Source organism: Juglans microcarpa x Juglans regia, chromosome 2S (assembly GCF_004785595.1).
Source record: "Juglans microcarpa x Juglans regia isolate MS1-56 chromosome 2S, Jm3101_v1.0, whole genome shotgun sequence".
Lineage (NCBI taxonomy): Eukaryota > Viridiplantae > Streptophyta > Magnoliopsida > Fagales > Juglandaceae > Juglans > Juglans microcarpa x Juglans regia.
This window is the reverse complement of record NC_054597.1, coordinates 8,459,247-8,481,569: the sequence shown is the minus strand read 5'-3', so window position 1 is coordinate 8,481,569 and position 22,323 is coordinate 8,459,247. Positions and strand designations below refer to the sequence as shown.

Below are 22,323 nucleotides of genomic sequence, written 5' to 3'. Positions count from 1 at the left end.
CCAAGATTTGCAACCGGCGTGTAACCGCTTGATATGGTACGTGAGTATATGTCAGAAAGTAAAAAAGAAAAAGAGAAGTTCAAAATGCTTAACATTTTTGGCAACACTAGAATTGATGAGGTCCTCTCCTTTTCGTTGGATCAAATGGAGACAGAGGGACTTTGACTCAGTTCTCTCATGGAAGCATCAAAATCATCTTCTACGGAAGTCATCTTAGAAGAATGGAATGGTTCTTCTTCTACCCAGCTATTTGGAACTGCCACCATTATCGCTTCCCCTTCTCTTTCCATCCAAAGGTTTGGGATTCACTGCAGGGCCTTTCAACGTACATTCGGACCATGCTCTTGACACAAGCTCTTCTTAGTATTATTGGAGTTGGAGAGAAATCTGCGACTGTAATTGGTACCACATTTCAATAGTTTTTTAGGGACCTAACTAGAATGTTTGGAGGCATTTTATTCATATTCTACCAGGGCTCAAACCTGGATAGCAATGCTCAAATGTGGCGTTTAATCGCAGATCTTATGAATAATTTTGAAATATTGATGGACCTAATTTCCCCATTGTTTCCTTCAGCTTTCGTTTTGTAGTTTGCTTGGGGAGCCTATCACGATCGTTTTGGTGTTGCCAGTGGAGCAACTAAAGCTGCTTTGAAGCAGCATTTTGCCCTTTAGAGTAATGCTGGAGATATTTCTACCAAGGAAGGAAGTCCAAGGAGAAGTCCAATATGCCTAACTTCTACATAAAACGGTGTGTTTTATTAAATTAGGTGGAGGTTATCCGGCGTGTGCACTGGGCAGTTGCATATAGTTTTTTTCTAAATATAATATGTATGGAAAATAGGAATGATGAGTAGTAAAAATATTGAACTGACATCGTGCCTATTGTAAGACACATTTTAGTCTCGAGGTTTTATTGATAAAAGTTTTCAAAATATATTTTAATTAAAAAACGAACGGCTAAAAATAGAAATAAAAATTTTATACATTTCTATATATTTTAAACTTTTTATAGATAAGATAAAGGAAATGATTCTTCGAGACAAAATAAAATAAGTTATACAGTCTTAGAGAATATATAAGTCTTGCACATTTTATTTAAAAATATAAAAAAAATCTGGATCCACATAAAATAAATTAAATTTTTTATAATAAATTTCATTTTTTTAAACGAACTGTCCGACACAAAACAATATCTAGAAAAGTAATCAAACTCAACTTGGGGCAAGTCTGCCAGACTACCACAGCTTTGTGCTTTATCCCTAGCCCACCCGTATTCAAGAACAGCCGGGCTTGGTATTCGAATCATGGATGGGGCCCGTTATTTCTTATTCAGCAGCCCGATGGCCCCGATCCAATAAAGACAAATATATTGAGTACTGATTTGAATAGTGAGATGAGGTAATTTTAGATGAATTAAATAAAATATTATTTTTTAATATTATTATTATTTAAAAATTTTAAAAAAATTGAATTATTATTTGCTTGTCAAAACTTAAATCTGCTTTCATCGTCTTCAATTCCGAAAATTGAGGAACAAAATTGGAATTCCAGTTCATTTCTACTTCTTCGCCTTCTTTGCAAAATCAGAACCCTAATCCTCAAAATTCATTCTTGCTCTCCATTTCGACTCTGCTCACTCGTCATCACCTCTACACTCAAGCCGTCGCAGCTGGAACAAACGCAATCAACTCTGTTGCAGGAACCCATTTACTTCTTCCATCTTTCTTCTAGTCTTTGTCGAGGAACCAAACTGATTTCTACAGGTTTCTTCCTCAATCCCCGAATGATTATATTCTTTTTATGGGTTTTCGGATTAACTTATCTATTCATTTCATTGTGCATTTATGTATATATGTATATATATATATATATATGTATGTATGTTATCGTATGAGAGAAGTTCTCCTACAAGTATCTCTGTTCAAATGTAGTCATTACTGTAGGCCAGAATCTCGTTTATGAGACTCGAACTATTTCGCTACTGGTTCTCAAATATTTGAATATATAAAATCATTTCATGCCCAATCTATGCCTAAACTGTTCATCCATTAATATTCAGCAAATGGTCCATTTTTTGGTCAGTGGGATTCAAATTTTAAACTAAACATTTCTGTTTTGTTCATGTAGGATTCAATTTTTATAACAGAATTCATTACTAGTAAAGGATCCATTTTCTAGACAATGTGTCCATGTCAAAGATAGCATTCATGGTACAAAACTTACCTTCTTCCATCTCTCTCTGCGCATTTCAAATGCCTTCTTCCAGCACGATGTACATCTTGAAAAATGCAGAGTGACTCACTTTTGTCGTTCCTTGCTCTATGAGAACTTTACATATCCAATAATATAAGTTATAATTTGTAGGGAAAAAAAAAAGGGTTCTACATTTTGTTGGTTGATCCTTATTGTCTTTTAGATGAAGATGAGTGATTATTTATTTAACAGTTGGATTGATAACTTAAAAGTGTTATTGAGTTTATGTGTTTTTAAGACTTTTATTGAGAATTATTATTGAGTTTTTTTAACTTATAAAAAAAAGTATTATTGAGTTTTTCAGTTTAGTATATTTTTAAGATATTGATATTATTTTGAAATATGATTTTATATATATAATTGTTTATATATACACACACTAGTAAGGGCACACCGTGCAATGGTGCCCAGTTGCAAAAATATGACAAATAAAATCTATACAAAGTTAAAACAAGTCATGAATTTAGACAAATTAAAGTAAACCTAATATAAAGTTAACAAAAGTGAAAGATCCATGCAAGTCAGTGTTTTATCTAGTTATATAATTACAACACTAGGAAGTTTGTTGACAAAAGACTTAAAGGGTTTATGCCATTGTTTCATTGATGGGATTGATGGAGTGGACGTTCAATTTCTTTTGATGCGATTGTCCAAGTTGATTTGATTTACTTCTGTACCAAGATGGATAATCCATTCATTTTATAAAGTTTGTGCTGCAATATCTTGGAGATGTAGTAGATGATCTTGCATGAATTAATGAAAATGTATAAACAAATCATTTGTTAAACTAAGTAAATTCTTTTGAATTAATTAAATAGAATAGATAAAGTTTTTTCTTAAATAGATCTATGGGTATAAACGATTTTTAATTCTACAAAACGTTTTATTTTTTAAATGAACAAATTAATTTAGAAAGTAGACATAATGAATTATAGAAAAATAAAATAAATTACAAGTAATATGAAGTTTAGCCTTAAATTGGTGAACAAATGTGTTTAAACCATTGTTGTTTTGGATATATTGATGTTTATAGTTTTCATCAATGATTTTCATCACTGCACCACTCCAAAGGCATTTTAACTTTTAGTTTGAGAATCCAAACCATATCATTTTAACTTACTTCAAAAATTTTCATAACCTTCTTTTTAAACATGAATAAAACACAAAAAATTTTTAATTCCAAATTTATAACTATTCACATGTAAAATAATCAAAAGCAAAAGCTATATAATGTCCGATAGAACGAGAAAAGTTTTTATTAATTTATTTCATTCTTCAAAGACACTATACCAAATAATAAAAATGCAAAGCATTAATTAATTTTACATTCTCACACTTCTCAAAGTAAAATATTAATAATGACATTTTATATATTTAAATTATCAACAAGTTATAATTTAATTCTTTTTGAAAATTTATAATTATACTACTTCACCTATTATTATTACTCCTAACAGTTAGAATTGAATGCGTATGTTATATATTATTTATTTGTAGAATAAATATGTAACGTATCAATTTTAATAATATAAACTATAGTACTAAGTGTTAAATAATTTGACCACATAAAAATAATGTAAAGCCCCATCCTTTACACTAAGAAAAAAAAATAAAGAAATTGTAATACAATTCAAACTGTAAATCAGCTTCAACTTTCGAAAATAATTTCAGGTTAATGAATAAATTATTATTATTCTTCTTATTATTATTATTATTTGCATTTGTTAATGATTTGTTCCTATTCATCTATTAAGATATGTACTTTTAAAAATAAAATGTAACAAATTCATACTAAAATAAATCACCAAAATATTCATACTCAAATATTTATTAAGATATAAACAACTACATATTCATGCTAAAATGTAACAAATCACCTAAATATTCACAGGGGTCAAAGTTAAAGAAAATAAAATGTTGCCCAACATTAAAGTTCATTTTTTTAAGAGTTTCTGTTTTTATAAGAATTTTATGGAAATGTACTATCATTTTTCAAGAAAAAAAAATTGAGTATTTTTGATAAATTCTTAAGTGGTCTGGTCTGTAGAGCCCAAACAAAACCACACACTCCCATTTCTCAAAACCCTCTCTCTCTCTTCCATTGTGTAAAAAAAAAAAAAAAAAAAAAAGCCCACACATAAAGACCCAGGCCTCCACCCAAATCTGAATTTTCTCTATCGCATACCCATCCATCACCTAGTCTCTCTCTCTACCCCCATACTCACTCTCTCACATCCCTCCCTCTCTTTCTCTGATTCTCTCTCTCAACCCCCCATCATCTCGTTTTCAAACTCTAGATTTTTTTTCTTCTTCCCCCCCTCTCTTTCCCCTTCTTCCACTCTTGACCGAAACTCTCTTCCATTTGTGGGTCATCACCGTCTTTGTCTTCAAACTCTAGTTTTTTTTTCTTCTTTCCCTCTCTCTCATTCTCCTTCTTCCCCACCACGACGGCTCATTGCCTCCTCCACTTTTGCCAACGACGTCGCAAGAACCCAGGGTAACTCTTCTCTTTCATCTCTCTTTGTCACTCTATCAGACTCTCTTCTCTCTTCTCTATTTGAGGGGAGCACCTTCATTAAAGAAAGGAAGAAGATGATAAGAGAAGATGAAATAAACTTGTATTAACTTTCTGAATTCTCATTTTCGGTAGCTATAGTAAGCATATATACTAGAGTTTTGCCAAACATCTGAAAAAGGCCTTGCATAAAATATGACCCTAGATTAACAACTAACGGACTGAATAAAAGGAAATAACAAGCTAACGGCTCAACTACTCTATGGCCCACTTCTTTACATAATATAAAGGGAGACAACAAGTAAAGCAATAGACCCAAACTGACCCATGGCCCACGTATTCCATTCATAGATTGTGACAAACCCTTCTCCTTCAAAATACCTTGTCTACAAGGTGCGGATATACTTCCATAATAGATCTCAAGAAGCTGTTGAACCCTTAGAATCCTAGTGCTTCCATCACCGGGGTGAAAGACAAGGATATTCTTTCCATTAATTTCGTCATACCTTTCTCTCTTAGTTCTTGCTTTCAATCCCTGCCAAGGACTATTTCTTTTCAAGAAGTACATAAAGACATATCCAAGGGATTCTAAATCATTCCTCCGATGATTTAGAAATGATATCTCGATATCTAGATGCAGAAATGATTTAGGATGAACAAATTCAACAGGATTTTTCATTTGATCTGCAAGCATAAGAACCATCTCCAAAGAAAGATTCCTACCACATAAGTCAAAAAGATCCACAAGACTGGGTCTAGTAAGTCCATCACCAAAACATTATGGTATGGATAAATATACCTTACGACAAAATGAGGACTTATGCATAACTATAATGCGACGGGACCCGCAACATGAAAGATTGCCCAGTAGTCAATCAATAAGGATAGAGCATTAAGGATGACATCACAAATGAAAGTAATAGTTATAGATCCCCAAATGGCTGCAGGAGTAATCCAAGCCCACCTAATGAAGTTCATGGCCAAGTTTACATTGACCAAAATATCCATTCCAAGTATCCAAAGATTTTCTAGATTTGGTATATCAATGTTGTTGCACCAATACCCAAAGAGAGAGATAAGGGAGATAGCTGCACCTTGCCACAACGTGTCCAACATTGTTAGCCAACACAACTTCGCATGGTGGAACTCTTGTCGGTGCCTAGCCCCATAAAGCGGCATTTCATCAAACAGCTTCACTACTATAGCTAAATCTCCATACTTTCCAAACTCTTCATCAATCATCGCTTCCCTTTTTGGTTTCACAATTACATCATATTGTTCCAAATTTCTAGCTCCTAAAGCCCCAGAATTTCAGCCACAACCGCCTCATTTAGATTAGTTGAATTCAAAGACTCAACCAATTTTGTAAGAGATTTGTACCTTGCATTAAGAACTGCTAGTGTAGCTGCATGTTGCTTGAAAATAGTAATCATGAAGGGGTGCCAACGAGGGAATGGGATCAGATTAATTGCAAGCTTGTGGAGATACGAATTTAGTCAACTGGAAAAACATAGACAATAAGTAACCCCTCTGGTCCCAAATATGATAGTGACCCCCAATACATGTAGATGTTGCCGAAAGTTACAAAGCAAAAAATTCAATCTCTTTGTTCTCAAGTGAGTCCTACCACCCACCAAGACATCCGCCCTCATTCTCAAGTCCTTTACCATATACTCAGCCAATCTAATAGCCACGTTTTGTTTTCTTAACTTTCCTGGGATTTGGCTGTTACTCAGATCATTTCTACCAATTAACTGAAACACATTCTCAAACTCAAGTAAGATTGAGGATGGACTCAACTCTTTATCCGGCATTCCAACAAACACCTTATGGGCTAGACTCAACTCTTTTACATTTACAACTTTGACCTAGTGATAGAGCAGCAAATTACCCTTTCGAGAAGACTTTATAAAAAGAAGCCACTGCCAAGTGATCTTCTCGTCCGGTAGATGAATACCAATATGCTCAATAGATGAAAGGAGAAAAACTACCCGCAGGACCTCACCATTGCCTCCACCATAGATTGCAATATCCCTTAGTGGCAATACATCAAGCATAAAGAAAACAAAGATTTTCTTACCTTTTTGATTTTCAAGATAGATGGGTACAGTTGGAAGTATATGGCCCTAAATTTTCTATATTTTCAAGATTCTCATATTTGTCCATGGCCCGAAATTATCAAATCCAGGTGATAATGACTGGTTCAGGGCCTCCTCTGTTGCCACAATGTTGTATGGGTTAGATAGATGGTAAGGGAGGGATTTCTCTTTCTGAGCTATAAGACTGATCGAGGAAAGGGAATGGTGCAGATCAGCTGGCATGGAGAAAATGGGGGAGGGATTGCCGTCGTTGATGCCATTGAATCTCGGAGGCGGTTAAGGATGGACCAAGAGATGTAGTAACAGAGGGAGGAATCAAGTTGGAGGTCGTGGTCCTTATCTTTTTCCAAAACCCTCATTCGCTTTCTTAACTCACAACCTGGATCGAAGGTTTCATCTTGGTATCCTAGTTCATCCGTTTCAGTTGGGACTGTGGAAGGTAGAGCAATGTTGGAAGCAAACCATGATTCCAATGAAGTTGAACGAGCCAGATTTGCATCCTCAAAACACCCGTATGAAGTTTCTTGATTGTAATTAGAATTCAGAAACATAGAGATTGTAGAAATAGATGGAAAGAGGAGAGGGCAATCAGATGATGGAAATGGTTTCGGATCTCTAAAGGAATTTATGGAAACTTGAGAAAGAACAATTTGATCGATCTGATCGAGCGTGATTACTTCTTTTTCTTCCACAACAACTGCATCCTCACCTTGTATTTCACAGACGCGATCCTCCAATTGGTTGCAGCCTTCTTGAAAGTTGCTAGTAAATTCATCGAGAGACAGTTGAAATACTTGATGCATTTTGTTGTGGCTTGTCCGAAAATCATTCAAATGTTGTTGAAGAACATAAAAGCGTTGAAGATTTTGTTCCATCAGCTCTTTGATATTGAGTAAGGATGAGATGATGTTTTCCATTTTTACGGATTGATGAAGCCGATGCCAAGGAAAAACTAACTCTGGATATTACTTGTAATACATCTCAAGTTGCTTACAGAGAAATATATAGAAATTGCTCACTTTGAAGGGAGCACCTCCATTGAAGAAAAGAAGAAAATGATAAGAGAAGAGGAAATAAACTTGTATTAACTTTCTGAATATCCATTTTTGGTAGCTACAGTGAGCATATATGCTAGAGTTTTGCCAAACATCTGAAAAAAGGCCTTAGCCTTGGTAAAACATGAGCCCAAATTAACAACTAATGGACTGAATAAAGGGCAATAACAAGCTAACGAATCAACTGCTCTAATGACCCACTTCCTTATATAACATAAAAGGGAAACAACAAGTAAAGTAATAGACCCAAACTGACCCATGACCCATGTATTCCATTCATGGACTGTGACACACCAACTGTCACTGCCACCTCCACAAAATCACAAAAAGTTGTGTTTGGTTTGAAGAGAAAGAATGACATCGCAAGTCGTGGGGGTGGGTCTAAGAATCCCTCAGATCTCCCTTCTCTCTGTTTCGTGAATCCTCCAACACGATTTCTTTTTTCAGATCTAAGTATATATTACATATTGTGTTTGGTTTTGGTCTGATTTCATGTTTGGTTTGGTCTGATTTCTATGAGGAATTGGGAAACACAGAATATTGAAAATACGAGAGAGGAAATTTTTCATGGGAAAGGTGTGAGTAAAAGAGGGAAAAGAGCTGTGGAAGAATTAGGCCTCGTTTGATATAAAAACCATCTCATTTCGTTGTTACAACTTTTCTAAAGTCCCACACTAAAAATATAATAAATAATTCATTTTTTAAAATTTCAAAATAATAGTAATATTAAAAAAAAATATTTTAATAATATTTTATTCAATTTTCAAATTTCATTTAAAACCATCTCATCTCACTATCCAAATAGGGCTTAAATTCAGACAAAATCCATTGTAAAAAGACAATAAAAGTAGTTGGCAGACAAATAAACTTACAAATCTAAGAGACAAAATAGACAAATCATTGAGAGAGATAAAACCGTCAGAAAAAGGTTCAACCAAAACACACTGAAGATATTATATATATATACACACACACTAGTGAGGAGCTAAGTGCAAGGCGCGTATGCCCCTTGCACATAGCACTTGGTAAATAAATAAAAAAGGCATATGTTATTATATTTTATTTAAAAGTTTGGAGAAATTATAATGATTAGATGAAATGAAATGAGATCAACTTATTATCCAAATCAGACCTAAGTTTCATCAATGATTGGTTTGAGATGAGTTAAGTTATCCTTAATCAAAGTGGATAAAGTGGCTATCTGTCACTCCACAATGAACAACAAAATGAGAATTGAAATCCATACAAAGTTGAAACACGTCATAGATTTATACAAATTAAAATAAACCTAATACAAAATTAAGAGAAGTGACAGGTCCATATAAGTTTGGTGCATAAGCAAATTACTTACCTAGTAGCTCTGCTTCTAAAATTTTATTTCACAGTTTGTTATTTATACGAAACAAGGTTTTGTTTGGTTATTCAATTCAAATGAGATGAGATGAGATGTTTTGTTAAAAATTGAATAAAATAGTGATATAATATAATTTTTATTTTGGAATTTGAAAGATTGAATTATTTATTATATTTTGTGTGAGAGTTTGGAAAAGTTGTAATGATTATATGAAATGAGATAAAATGAGATAGTTTGGTTTTGTATAACAAACCAGCCAAATTCATACTATGGAAATAAGAAAGTATTTCTAAATTTATACAAAACACTAAATACAGTTTGTTACTTTCTAAGAAAGCGCTTCGTGGTATTCTAATTAATTAAAATCATATCATAGAAATAATCTAATAAATATTTGATTATACTAAGATTAATAGATGGTAATATTATTTAAAGTTTATAATATATTCATTGATTTTCTGTTTAAGGTATAACATAATAATTTTAACAAAAAATTCAGAAAAAATAAATAATGGAATTAAACAAACCCCATAATACTATAGCCTAATCATAAATTTAATGCTTAGTACTATACTTTGAAATATACTTTAAATCCCTTGCGTATTTTTTGTGAAAAATAGATCTCTAGGCTAAGTATTTATTCAATTAACAAAGCCCTAATAAACTACATCATAGCAGTTTTATGAACATACATCTAGGTCCAACCTAATTTAAAAACACAAGTCCCATTTAAAATCTAAGCACAGCCTATGTAAATGACCTAGGATTAGAACATACGACCTACCATGTACACCAAAGGGCACAAACGTAATTAGCCAAAACGATTTTCTTCAAGAGGCTTCTACGAAATTCTAAGGGCCATGGGTTGAAGGGTGTTTTTGTAATAACAAAAAACATGCATGCACCTTTTAGGAAAGCTGAAAATCAAAAAGGGAAATATGAAACATAAGGCACAAAAAACTAAAAGAACCAAAACACCTACATTAGAGAAGGGAAAGTCGTGCGACAGCGGGATTTAAAGCTTACTGGGGATGAATGGAGATGTGACGACAGATGTGGGTGGCTGGCTGAGAATGGGTAAAGGACGGCGGATTCCTAGTGGTTGAGTCGAGAACGATGGTGACAGTAGTTTCTGGTAAAAAAAAAAATAATTTTTTAGTCATTTGGTTGAGCAAACACAATGAAGAAAAGAGAGAGAGGAATCAGCGAGGTCTTACGAAGAAGAAAGGGACGCTGTGCATGGTGGATTTGGTTGGCCAGAGTCAAAGTCGGCAGCTTCTGAGTTTCCAAGTGGTATTCCGACTTCTCCTTGGTATCTTCGATCATTGATTTCAGAAAAGTAGGTTGTGGGAAGGGAGACTATGGTGGCTTTGATGAGAATTTGCTGTCTTGGAGAACATGACACTTTTGATTGTGTCTGTCACACGGTCTATCATTGGTTTGCCGACTTGAGATTTGAATAATCAGAGGCTCTCTTCTTCCTCCTTCCCCTAATTCTTCTTCTTTTTTATTTTAATATTTTCATGGCAGCCCATCGAAGGAATATTGGAGAAGGGACAAAATGGGTATGATTTCCTTTTTGATTTTGTTTATTTTTGTGCAAATTTGAGTGGTATTTTTTGTAATGGTGTGAGAAAAATCTAAGTGGTATTTTTTGTAATTGTTTTTTTGTACAAATCTGAGTGGGTATGATTTATTTACTGGATTTATTGAAATTTGAAGGCATTTTGTTTGGATTTGTGGAACAAATTATTTTTTTTTTTTTAGATCTGAAAATATTTTTTGAAGATTGTTTTGAGTTTGGTTTAATTTATGTATGTGTATGATCTAATACCTACCCTTTTTGTATCTCCAATCCTCAAAATTGATTTTTTTTCCTTTAAATCTGAACATAAAGGAAAAATAGTCAAGAAGCCACTGCTAATGTAACTGAGGGGCGTAAAATCACAAATAAGAAAAGACAAACATAGGGATAAAAAGGGTAAACAAATAAAAAGGAGGGGTAAAATTGTAAAAGCACGAACAAAATATAAAAAAAGTAGGGATAAAATAGAAAAACACAAAAAAAAAAAGGCAAAATTGAAAAAAAAAATATGAGACAAAAAATATTGTTGTTTCTGGCATTGCCGCTATTAGAACATTCTCATCCGGTTCCCTAAATTTTTTCCTAAATTTTAGCTAAAAATGACTCCTTATAATTTTATCATAAATTTTACTCATCTTAAAAAAACATTCTACATCTCATTCTCTATCATTTCTCTATTTTATTGAAATAATATTCTTCTATTATTTATTTATTACTTTTTTCTTTCACTTTCAATTACAAACTTAACTACTCAATATTTCTTCTTACGTTTTGAATTATTACTAGTGAATATTTTAAAAAAAAATTTAAATTATTTTTTTACGGGTATGATAATATTTTTAAAATTAATATTTTTATATTTTAGTAATTATTTAAATTATTTTTAAAATTATTATTTAAAATTATAAAAAATATCAGTATGAGAGAAAGTGTAGATGATTGAAAGAATTATTTATTTTATTTATTAGAATAAAATATTGATAAAAGATGATTTAGGAGATGAATAGTGATTTCCTATATTTGAGAAACTACTATTCATCCCCTAAATCAAAATCCTAAAATAGAGAATGAGATGAGAGGAGGTTTTTCAGCTTTTCCCTAAATAATTCCCGGGATAATATTGAAATAGGGCATGGGATGAGAATACTCTTATATATAGAGAAAAAGATATATCGACTATTCCCAAATATTTGGAAATATTCCATTTTAGTATCTGGATCGGAATCATAACGAAATTTAAAATTTTCGCAAGAGTACTGTGCGGACCAGTAATTAGGTGTGTAAACTTATATATATATATATTATATAAGTTTTATATATAATATATAATTATATATGAAATTATATATATATAAGTTTTATATATAATATGTAATTGTATATGAAATAATTTCATATTATAATTTATAAATTATAACATAATATTAAATATGAACATTTCTAATTTATTTGATAATATGTTATTAATATAATTATATATAAGATAATGTTATTATAATTTATAAAATAAAAGTTTAATCTTAAAGATTAAAATTTAATTTATCATATGCTTTAAACATAAAATATATATTTAAATTATTAATAACATTTTATTTATAACTATACTAATATATAACTAATACTGATATATTATATATAACTAAACAACCACTATACTAAATCACATATAAAATAATGATATAGTAATTAATATTAAATTACTATACTAATACTATCACTATAATAAATCACTATATAATACTATCACTATAATACTATCAATAACATAGTTATAATAAATTAAACTCACTATAACAATTAACAAATACTAATATAACAATTAACAAACTCAATATAACTATAGTTATACTTATAGTTTAATATAAACTCTAGTTATACTTATATTATATAGACTATAGTTATACTTATATTATATACTATATAGTTATACTAAATCACTATAACTATATATAGTATTAGTATTAGCATTAATATAGTATATAGTATTATTATAATAGTATCACTAGAATAGTATAATATATAGTCAGGTTAGCTCAATGGCAAGGCCATTTAGACTATTGCCTAAGATCCCTACTCTATTTAAAGCCTCTAAAAATAAAAATGAAATATTTTTTAAATGTTTTAAAAAAATAAAAATAAAAAACATTTTATTAAATAAAATTTTAAATAATTTTTTATATTTTTTAATGTATGCAAGGCCTCATAATACTAAATCTAATATTTAATACAATGAATTATTTATATTTTAAATATTTTTTTTAAGATTTTGCTAAATTGAGGTACAAAATTTGTATTGAGACCTCATTTTACGTTGTTGTATTAAATATAAATTCAAAAAAAAAAATTATTTAAAGATTTTAAACAAAATCTTATTTTATTGAAAATTATTCCATGTAATAATTTATATTTTTATGAATACATCACTTAAATTTTACCTTAGGCCTCAATTTGTATTGAGCCGCCCCTATATATAGTTAGTATTATAATATATACTATAATATACTATATATACTATATATTAATATCACTATATATATAATTAATATATACTATACTATACTATACTATATATTATGCATATAGACTAAATTTTAGTCCCAAAGGCCAAACGGCGTCGTTTAATGGTGCCATATATATATATATTACAGTTACATCACCCTCACCCTCGCCCTCCCCAACCCCACCCCCCCCGACCCCCGGGCGCTCGACCATCTCTGTTCTACCTCTGGAGGCCCCGAGTCCCTGCAGCCCCTCTCTCACGCCGTCAACAGCCCCTCGCTGTCGACACTATTGGTCCGTTCTGTTCTCCTCCACTTCCAGTTGTTCGCGAGGCTACAGAATCACAGATATTGTTTTCCCCTCTCTCGGCGAGCTAATCGGTATGTGAACATATATATGCTTTTTAATCTTCAAAATCTTACATTTACTTCATGAATCATTACAATGTTTCAATTCATTGCTAATTGATTCATATCATTTAGGGTTTTTATCGAATTTACAGATTTGAGATTTAGGGTTTTTTACAGATTTCGAAATCTGGTTAGGGTTCATATTTTATAGTTTATTTTGTATAGCTCCCCATCAAGCTGAATCTGTATTATATCTGTTAGTAGATTTGAACCTGATAAATTTTTTTGGGTTGCATGGATGTCAATCAGTGATTCTATTGGTTTGGTTTTCTTGTGTGTTCTTGAATCATTACAATGTTTTCTTGCATTGTGTGTATTTTCTATTTGAATTTCTTTATGTGTGTATTCTGAGTGTATTCTTTTTGTGTGTATTCTTTTTGATCTTTCTTGCATTGCGTGTATTCTCTATTTGAATTTTCTGTTATTGCATTGATGATTTTTCTTTCTCTATTAATCTTTATTCTGTGTGTATTGATATAAGGAACTCAGAAGCTTTTTCTCTTGTGCTATGTAGCGAGAGGCAGGGTACTTTGCCCTTTTGGCTTGTCGTTGCAATTCATGTACTTGAGATTCCTTTATATCATTTTATTTGGTGTCCATTGAACACTTATAAAAAATGTCAGTTTTGGTTGATCCTTCTTTTTTTTGTGTATTTTTTGTGAACTGGTATCAATATGTGCATAACTGCATATTGTAAAAACTTTAATGAGCTTCTGATTTAGGGTATATTTTGTTGTTACAGTTTTTTTTTTTTTTTTTTTTTTTATCAGATTTTATATTTTTATAGCAGATTTTTCTATAGCAGTTTTTTTTGTTATAGCAGATTTTTTATAGCACATTTTTTATGGCAGCAGATTTTTTACATGGGAGCAGTTTTTTCATGGCAGAATTTTTTTATGCTAGATGATTAAAACCGGAAAACCAGACCGAACCGGACCGGTAAAACCGGAAGTACCAGTTTAGTGGGGGTAACCAGTGCGTAATTGGTTTTTGAAAATGCAAAACCGGTACATACCGGTTCGGTTCTAAATTTTGTTTAAAACCGGACCGGACCGGACCGGACCAGTTACACCCCAACCAGTAATCATCATTTGAGCCTTTTATTGTCTTCTTCTCTCATTTTATGCTTTGTTGTCTTTGCATTGCACCCATGAATTACTTCTTGATCTTTAGACATTAGGGTTTCGGGTTCAAATGAAATTTTGGTAAATCGATGTTAATCTTTGTTTTGGGTGAGATAGAATTGTGTGTGGATATGGCAAGGCGAAGGGCCAAGAAAACTGTCAACAAATCTGCGTCTTCACCTTTGAATGGTGGAAATGGTGCTGTTGAGACAGAGGCACAAATCGAAAAGGATGAAGTTGCTTTTACAGACCAGGAAAGTATGCCTTTTTTTTGGATTTTTATTACAGTTATTTTACATTCTCTTTGCCTCTATTTGGATAAGCCCAGATCTTAGGTAAACTTGGTAATTTTCTTATAAACATGAGTCCAAACCTAATTTTGTAGCGATTATATTTGTGGATCTGACCTACTTATCAATATATACATACATATAAAGATATTTGTGGATCAGACCTGCATGAATGATGTGTTACACATGATATGGTTTTCGTGTTTCGATAAAGCTTCAAACCATGTGGAGGCTAATGCTATCGCAAATTAGTTTCCTCTATTTGGGGGGAAGGGGGGGGGGGTGGGAGCTTGCTTCTGCTTTGTTGGAATACAATGCGTTCGATTTCATTTTCTTTAGGAAACTATGTTTTTTCAGCCTTGTCTTTCCTTTCTATCTAAATTTTAGTTTTTATAAGCACTTTGAATTTGAGCAAATATCATTGAACCTTTTGGATCTTGTAGTGTGTAAAACATCAAAGTAATTATAGAATGGTGTCTCAGTTTGTTTGTTTGTTTGTTTTTTTTTTCCCCCGTTTCCAACAGTCGAACGACAAAGTTCTGCCATTAGGGCTATTCGTGATGTGGAGATTGAACATCTGCTGACTGAACTGCGTTTGCTTCGCTCATATTTCAGCAAGGAGCAACTGCAAAGCCCTGCACTACAATTTTTTAAAGAAAACCTCCCAAACCTTTCAGTTGTTGGAAATGAAGGAAACAGACAATTTGAAGTGCAATGGAATTATGAGAACAGTAATTTATATATGAACCCCAATGATGGAATAGACTTACATGCTTCTATTTTGCGTCGATTGTCCATGGTTTATCCGGACTGCTCTGGTGCTACTGCTTCTTTGGGTGGCGTTGAGTTTTCTAGCAAAGCGGGTATCAGTAAATTTACAGTCTTCTGATGAATAAATCTATATTTCTTTTCACTTAAAATTTGATTTCTTTCATTGATCATATCTCACTAGAGTGCTTGATTGGTGGCAGTGAAAACAAGCCTTCTAGGTGTTGGTAATTTACAGATAGGCGACTTTGTATGTTCTCTTGCTATTTATTTTTAATGCGAACAAATTGAAGGGTTTCTGGATGCACCTAACCCTAGATAATAAAATGGTTAATTTTGATATTGAAATGATTATTTTATACGCAATGCGATAAAATTATTAAAGCACATTCCAGAGACTTGTTGATGTTATAAAAAATGCCCCTGTACTTTCTTGTTTTGTAGGAACCATCTGAGACTCAGATGCTTGGGATGCAAGATGGTCTTCGAACTCCTGGGGTTTGTCTCCTCTTGACCATCTTCGCATATCTTGTTTTGCAACTAGTTCCCATCTCATTAGAATGTTGCTTTATGATATCTTGTTTCACATAAAACCAAGCTCCTTTCGTGTGTTGAAATAAGTAGGAAGGGCCAAAAGTTTATTGAAGTACCTTGTAGACGTTTTCAAATGATGCAAATTTAGTGTCTACAATCCGCTAAATAAATGCTCCCTTTTTTTGTCTTGCATACTCCTATACTTGGGCTATGCCTAATTACTTAGTTTAATAAAATCTTATTTTACTTATAAAAAAAAAAAAAAAAACCCATCTAGTTTTCTGAATTGGAACTCTAGGGACCTCTGGAAGTTTGTGCTGGTACTAGAGCTTTTGTATGTATGGACTTCGATTATAAATAACAGCAGTTCATTTGTAAAAGGATAACTAGCTATTGACTTCAATTGGGTACGAAACATAAATATAAAAGGTTCCATGTTTCAGATTTGTTTCTCTAGTATTTATATTTATAATTTATCAGCAGGGAGGGAGTGAAACAATTTTCTGGATACGGACATCCCTGATACTGAGAAATGTCTTGTGGGAGGTGCTGTAAATCATAATTTATAGCTAAAGGGGGTTTTGGATGGCTAAAAATTATGGTGTGGGATGCTAAGTTTTCTCATGGGTGACATTGACCCCCCATTGTCTTTGCAGGTGAGTAGCCAAAGATTGTCTGTTGGGATGACACCCAAAACACGGAGGCTGCCTAAGCCTGGCGAGATGCTTCTCTCAGTCCATGGGTCACCCCTTGGTGTCTACAAGGAAGATAACATGGAAGCCATACATGGTACGGACTCGGTACCTACATCTACTCTTACTCTTGATATACTGCATTGGGGAGGGGTAAAACCTTTTTGGAAATATCAAAATTTAACTTGGTTTGATCCCCCGATGCTGTGGAAAATATGTTCTTATCACCGTGAAGTGAATAGAGGGAACAATGCATCCCTAATCTGGTATTCTTCTTAGTTTTGTTCTGATGTGGGAATTGTTCTGCAGAGTCCGAAGAGGGTTGACTGGCTTCAGTTCAATTGGTCAATTATGGTTTAAGAATTCGCAAATACATGCAAACTCATTGACCGTTTGAATGTGCCTATCCGACTATTGTAATAGCCGAAGCTGCTCTTGTTGCAATTCACTGTTACCTTCATTAGCTTTAAGTATACTCGTGTATTTCTTGTTTGTCTGGGTCCATGTAATTTCTTGTTTATACTCTTATGCAAAGGGCTTATATATATATAAAAAAAAAATTGATTAGTTCCAGTTATGTTGACTGCCGTTACTTAGAACCGCCAGAGAGGGTCAGACAGTTGCTCTGAAAGATGCCATTTTACTTCTAATCTCTGAAATCAGTTTCCATCAAGATTGGATTTACTCCCAGAGCAATCCAATGAGAGATAAACTTTAAATGATGGGTTGTTGTTCAATGCAAAAAATAATAATTCTTTAGTAATAAGCAGGGTTGTTAATAAAACCCAACTCTAACCTGCGTACTTCGGTAATATTTGAACTCTATAATAGTGCAAGGAGTTTTGAATCGAATAATCCCTCATAAAATGAATCTTCTTCTGGTTGTCTCAAGATCTATTGCTCTTTTTGTTCTTTTTTCTTTTCTTCTCTGCAACGTCCATTTCCTTGATAAAATTTCAGATTCTTTGATTTTTCCAAAGCCCCATGGTTGCAATCATTCCACATCTGACGGCTTAAAAAATATTGAATCAAGCACCATTTAACAAGCCCCCCTTTTACAATAATTCAAACATGCAAAGAATAGTTTTTGAAACTGCACTACAGCATGAAGATGTGTTACATAAAGAAAATCAGGATGGCCCTGTACATAATATAATGATAAAGAATGAAACAAAAAGCGAGAATACACATTGCCCGCCTAATATTGGAAAATTGAGGTAATCCAGAAGTCCAGAAAGTGCTAAACTTGGTAATCTTTCATTACGTATACTCACCTTGCTCTATAGTTCAGTTTAATCGACGAATGGCCAAAGGAATCAACAAACCAAGTTAGCAACTTCTTCCATCTATGTTTTTGAACGACCCAGTGGGCTGCCGACAACGGTTGTGGCAGTTGCAGTCTCCATACCTGCTTGTAAAGACCGAAACACTCCCAAAGCCTCCAAGAAGAATCTCTTATTAGGGACAATCCCATCTCTGTCCATATGCTCCAACAAATTCTGTAAAAGCTCCTTCGTGTTGGCTTTGGTGTAAGCCTTATAGAGAAGTTTATATGTTGACGAATTGGGAACAATACCTAAGCCTTTGGCACTCTTGAAAAGCATATCAGCTTCCATGGGCAAACCATTCATACAGTAAACATCGAGCATGGCATTAAGGGTAGAAACCTTCATTTCCTTCCCAGATTGAACCATTCCGTCAAAAATGTCCCTAGCCCTGGAAACACAATCACACAACCCGTACATCATGATTAGACTCTCACAAGTGATGAAGCTAGGGGTATATCCCATATTTTTCATCTTTTGGAAGATATTTTCTGCTTTCTCCCGGAGACGCGCCTTCCCATAATTAATTATCATGGAGCTAAATGTAGCCAGTGTTGGTTTCTCCTTGGAATGCAGTAAGCTCTTGAACACTTGTTCCATCTTATCAAATTCTTGCTTCTTCCCATACGAATCAATCAGCAAATTAAAAGTGATTATATCAGGCTTACACTGATTACTTTTCATGCGAGAAAGTACAGATTCCATTTCTCTGATCATCCCATTTTTCCCATATGCATCCATCAAGCCGTTATACGTATAAATATCAGGGGAAACAATGCTCTCATGAAGATCTTTAAACAAAGCATTGACTTGCTCAACATTTCGAGCTTGAGCAAAAGCTCTCAAAAGAATGTTGTATGTTACAGTGTTTGGTTTACACCATTCAATCCCTTTCATCTTTTCAAAGTACCCAAGTGCCTTGCCCAAAGCTTTTGCTTTGTCCTGTGAGTGTAGGTGCGCTGTTATGAGTGCATTGTATACAGAAGTGTCAGGCCGGCACCCACTGTTACGCATCTCAGAGAAAAGCCACATAGCCATTCGGATTTGGCCTTTCTTTCCCATAACTGATATTAATTTCGAATAAACACCATTATCAGCAACATACCACCTTTGTTTCTGCATCCATCTGAACACCTGAATGTGGCATTCGTGAGTGAAGCAACAACTCATGTTAACAAATGTCCCCTCAAACAGTGATGCCAACACTGTATCCAATGTGTCTTAGCCAGCTTGTGTTATATAAAAGTCCACTTAAAATCTATCTAAACTAAGCATTAACAAGAAGTTCAACAGATATTATGAACTTATGAAAGTAACATAATGGCTCTAAACTAGATGCATCATACAGCTTTGATCTAATTATAAAAATTATAACAGTAAAGTTATACTTTTGGAGTCAAAAAATATATTAACACGTAATGTGCAATTGCACAAATACAGAACACAAACTGTTTTAACTTCCTACACAAAATGGCTCTTAAAAATCCATGAACTTTAACTAACAACAATTCTGCTTCAAACTTTGGGCACTTTACCACTTTACTCTCATCCTTTTCATTATAAACAATGCGCCTTTAGTGCACATGGGAAAATAAAAAGTTATAGAAACTCCAGTGAGGAATGAGGATATGCTATACAAATAAGTTCTATCCTAAATCAAGGCCTTCTTTTCCATTCTCTTTATCATTGGACGGCAGCCAACTTATGTCTTTCTAGATTAAGCCTCGAAATTTTGTTGTTCTTTTTTCTTTCTATCAATTAGGTGCATCTGATGTATTCTCCATATATATATATATATATATATATATATATATATATATATATTTTTTTTTTTTTTTCTTTCGGTAACCATCGATAGGACTTATCTTACTTATTTTTAAAAAGCCTAAAATCCTAAATATCCAGAAGCTTAGGTTAAACGAAAAATTCCTGAGAGTTGGAGAAACAAACCTCGAGGCATTGAAGCCACTTGTCATTCTTGCCAAGCTCCTCAAACAGAAGAAAACAATGCTCAGTTCTCACAACCCTCACGTACTTGTTCAAAGTCTTCAAAACCGGCTCTTTCCCATTCATATTCCACATGATCGACCGGACCAGCTGTTCAGCCTCCGATTTCTCGCTCTGGGAACCATTTTCCTCTTGGGTCGGCTCGAGGCGCAGGAGAGTCGGGTCAAGGGTCTCTTCTGAAGAGGCCATGGTTTGGCGTGGCTGTAATTTTGAGAAGAATGGTGGGTGAATGGAGAAGGGGACGCAGAGGAGGGCTGGAGAGCGGGAGATGACAGATTTTGGAGCATTGCTGTGCTCTGGGAGTTGAGAGAAGCATTTGGATAGGTTAGAGAGATTCCCAACTTTGCAGGGCGATTTAGGACTTGGATGTTAAATTTTGAGGAGACTGCAGGCGTCAAAGCTAATTATGAAAAATCTTGTGGGGTTAAAAGAAATAACGGTGAGGGCTGAAATATCTATATTTCTCTAAAGAAAATTTGGTCAGTAACCATATATGTCTCAATTGAGATTTGCTTCCTAAACAAATTTCTTGAAAAACAACACCTAAACTTATAATAAAATTGATAAATGTTTTATCTGTTACTAATTTCGTTCATTTTAGACCATAAAGAATACGGATTATACATGAAGAATTCTATTTTTTAAAGTTAAATTATCCTAAAAAATAACCTTTCATTAAAAAAAAAAAAAAAAATACTAGATATCAAGGTATGTAAACACCAGGCAATTTATTTGAAAAAATAGAATCTATTGTAAAAAAGTATTTTATTTTATTTTTATTTTTGTTTTAAATGAAATGAGTGAAGTTTGCATATTTAAAATTGAACGAATCATTCTCTAAAAAAAAATTAGAAAAAATAAAAAAATATTTGGGCAGGAAGTAGAAATCTTACGGCCTCCCGTAGTCTGGCCAACATGAGGGGAGAAATCCGGCCATCTCAGGATGCTCCAGGTGCCGGGGCAATCATGCTATGGCTGAATTCAGCCACCACATCGACCTATGGGGTGGCTATGATTGTGGCCCCTTTTCGCATTATGAACATTAGTATTGGTCTATATATATATATGCATATATAAAATTATCTATTTTGTATAACCATTTTGTCATTCAAACAAAATTTCCACATTAGCTTATGCATATTTGAGACAAAATAATAATAAAATATTATTATTTTATTATTATTAATTTTTTGCTAAAATCAATTTTTTTATATATATTTTACAATTAGCATCTACTACATACATTTGACATTAATAATACAAATGCAATAATAAAAAATATAATTTTTATATATTATATTAAAAATATAATAAAATGAAAAAAAATATATAATATATTATAATAATAAAATGAATGTGCATATGAATGTTTGTTGTGTTGTTGAAGGAGGGAGGAAAAGAAAGGATTGTGAGAGAGAGTGGGAGGAGAGAGAAATAATAATTAAAATATGTTTTGTAGAGTGAATAGTAGTTATCCAAATTTAGATAAGTACTGTTCATAACTAGCTAAATATTTGGATATGCATAAATCAATGTAGAGGATTTTAAGATCATATTATGCAAATATGACTTTGCATAGATAAATATAGATGCTAGATTCATCCCCCGAACCATCCACCCCTCAAAAGCCTTCACCGCCCCATAAAGAGACCAATCATCTCCCTCTCACCAGAAGAAAATCAGCCACCTAAAAAGAAGCCATCCCAACACACTATCCAGCTCTCAGGGTGTTGTGAAAGTGGCACCTGAAAATGATCTCCAGCAAGTCACTGATTCTAACATCCACCCTACAAAGGAATCCACATCGGCAA

General features: G+C 33.1%; 2 protein-coding genes and 1 pseudogene across 5 annotated transcripts; 2 read left to right on the top strand and 1 right to left on the bottom strand.

The window, feature by feature from the left end:
• The first annotated feature begins 165 nt into the window (after positions 1–165).
• LOC121253325 lies at positions 166–746 on the top strand (annotated as a pseudogene).
• An 11,302-nt stretch (positions 747–12,048) lies between these two features.
• LOC121251959 lies at positions 12,049–17,725 on the top strand. 3 transcript variants are annotated; one of them, XM_041151383.1, is made up of 7 exons: positions 12,049–12,131; positions 15,014–15,154; positions 15,711–16,049; positions 16,158–16,204; positions 16,399–16,452; positions 17,145–17,277; positions 17,490–17,725. In XM_041151383.1, exons 2-7 carry the CDS (start codon positions 15,028–15,030, stop codon positions 17,504–17,506), a joined length of 717 nt encoding a protein of 238 aa, XP_041007317.1. In that variant the 5' UTR covers positions 12,049–12,131; positions 15,014–15,027; the 3' UTR covers positions 17,507–17,725. The 3 variants fall into 3 exon arrangements, with proteins under 3 accessions (XP_041007317.1, XP_041007316.1, XP_041007318.1); XM_041151382.1 differs by lacking the exon at positions 12,049–12,131 and having other exon boundaries at positions 14,855–15,154; XM_041151384.1 differs by lacking the exons at positions 12,049–12,131; positions 17,145–17,277; positions 17,490–17,725 and adding an exon at positions 16,972–17,086 and having other exon boundaries at positions 14,855–15,154.
• A 493-nt stretch (positions 17,726–18,218) lies between these two features.
• LOC121251958 (pentatricopeptide repeat-containing protein PPR5 homolog, chloroplastic) lies at positions 18,219–20,860 on the bottom strand. 2 transcript variants are annotated; one of them, XM_041151380.1, is made up of 2 exons: positions 20,456–20,860; positions 18,219–19,639 (listed from the first exon to the last, which is right to left on the bottom strand). In XM_041151380.1, the coding sequence occupies exons 1-2, from the start codon at positions 20,699–20,701 to the stop codon at positions 18,527–18,529; spliced, it is 1,359 nt and encodes a 452-aa protein (XP_041007314.1). In that variant the 5' UTR covers positions 20,702–20,860; the 3' UTR covers positions 18,219–18,526. The 2 variants fall into 2 exon arrangements, with proteins under 2 accessions (XP_041007314.1, XP_041007315.1); XM_041151381.1 differs by having other exon boundaries at positions 18,219–19,767; positions 20,451–20,580.
• Between the last annotated feature and the right edge of the window lie 1,463 nt (positions 20,861–22,323).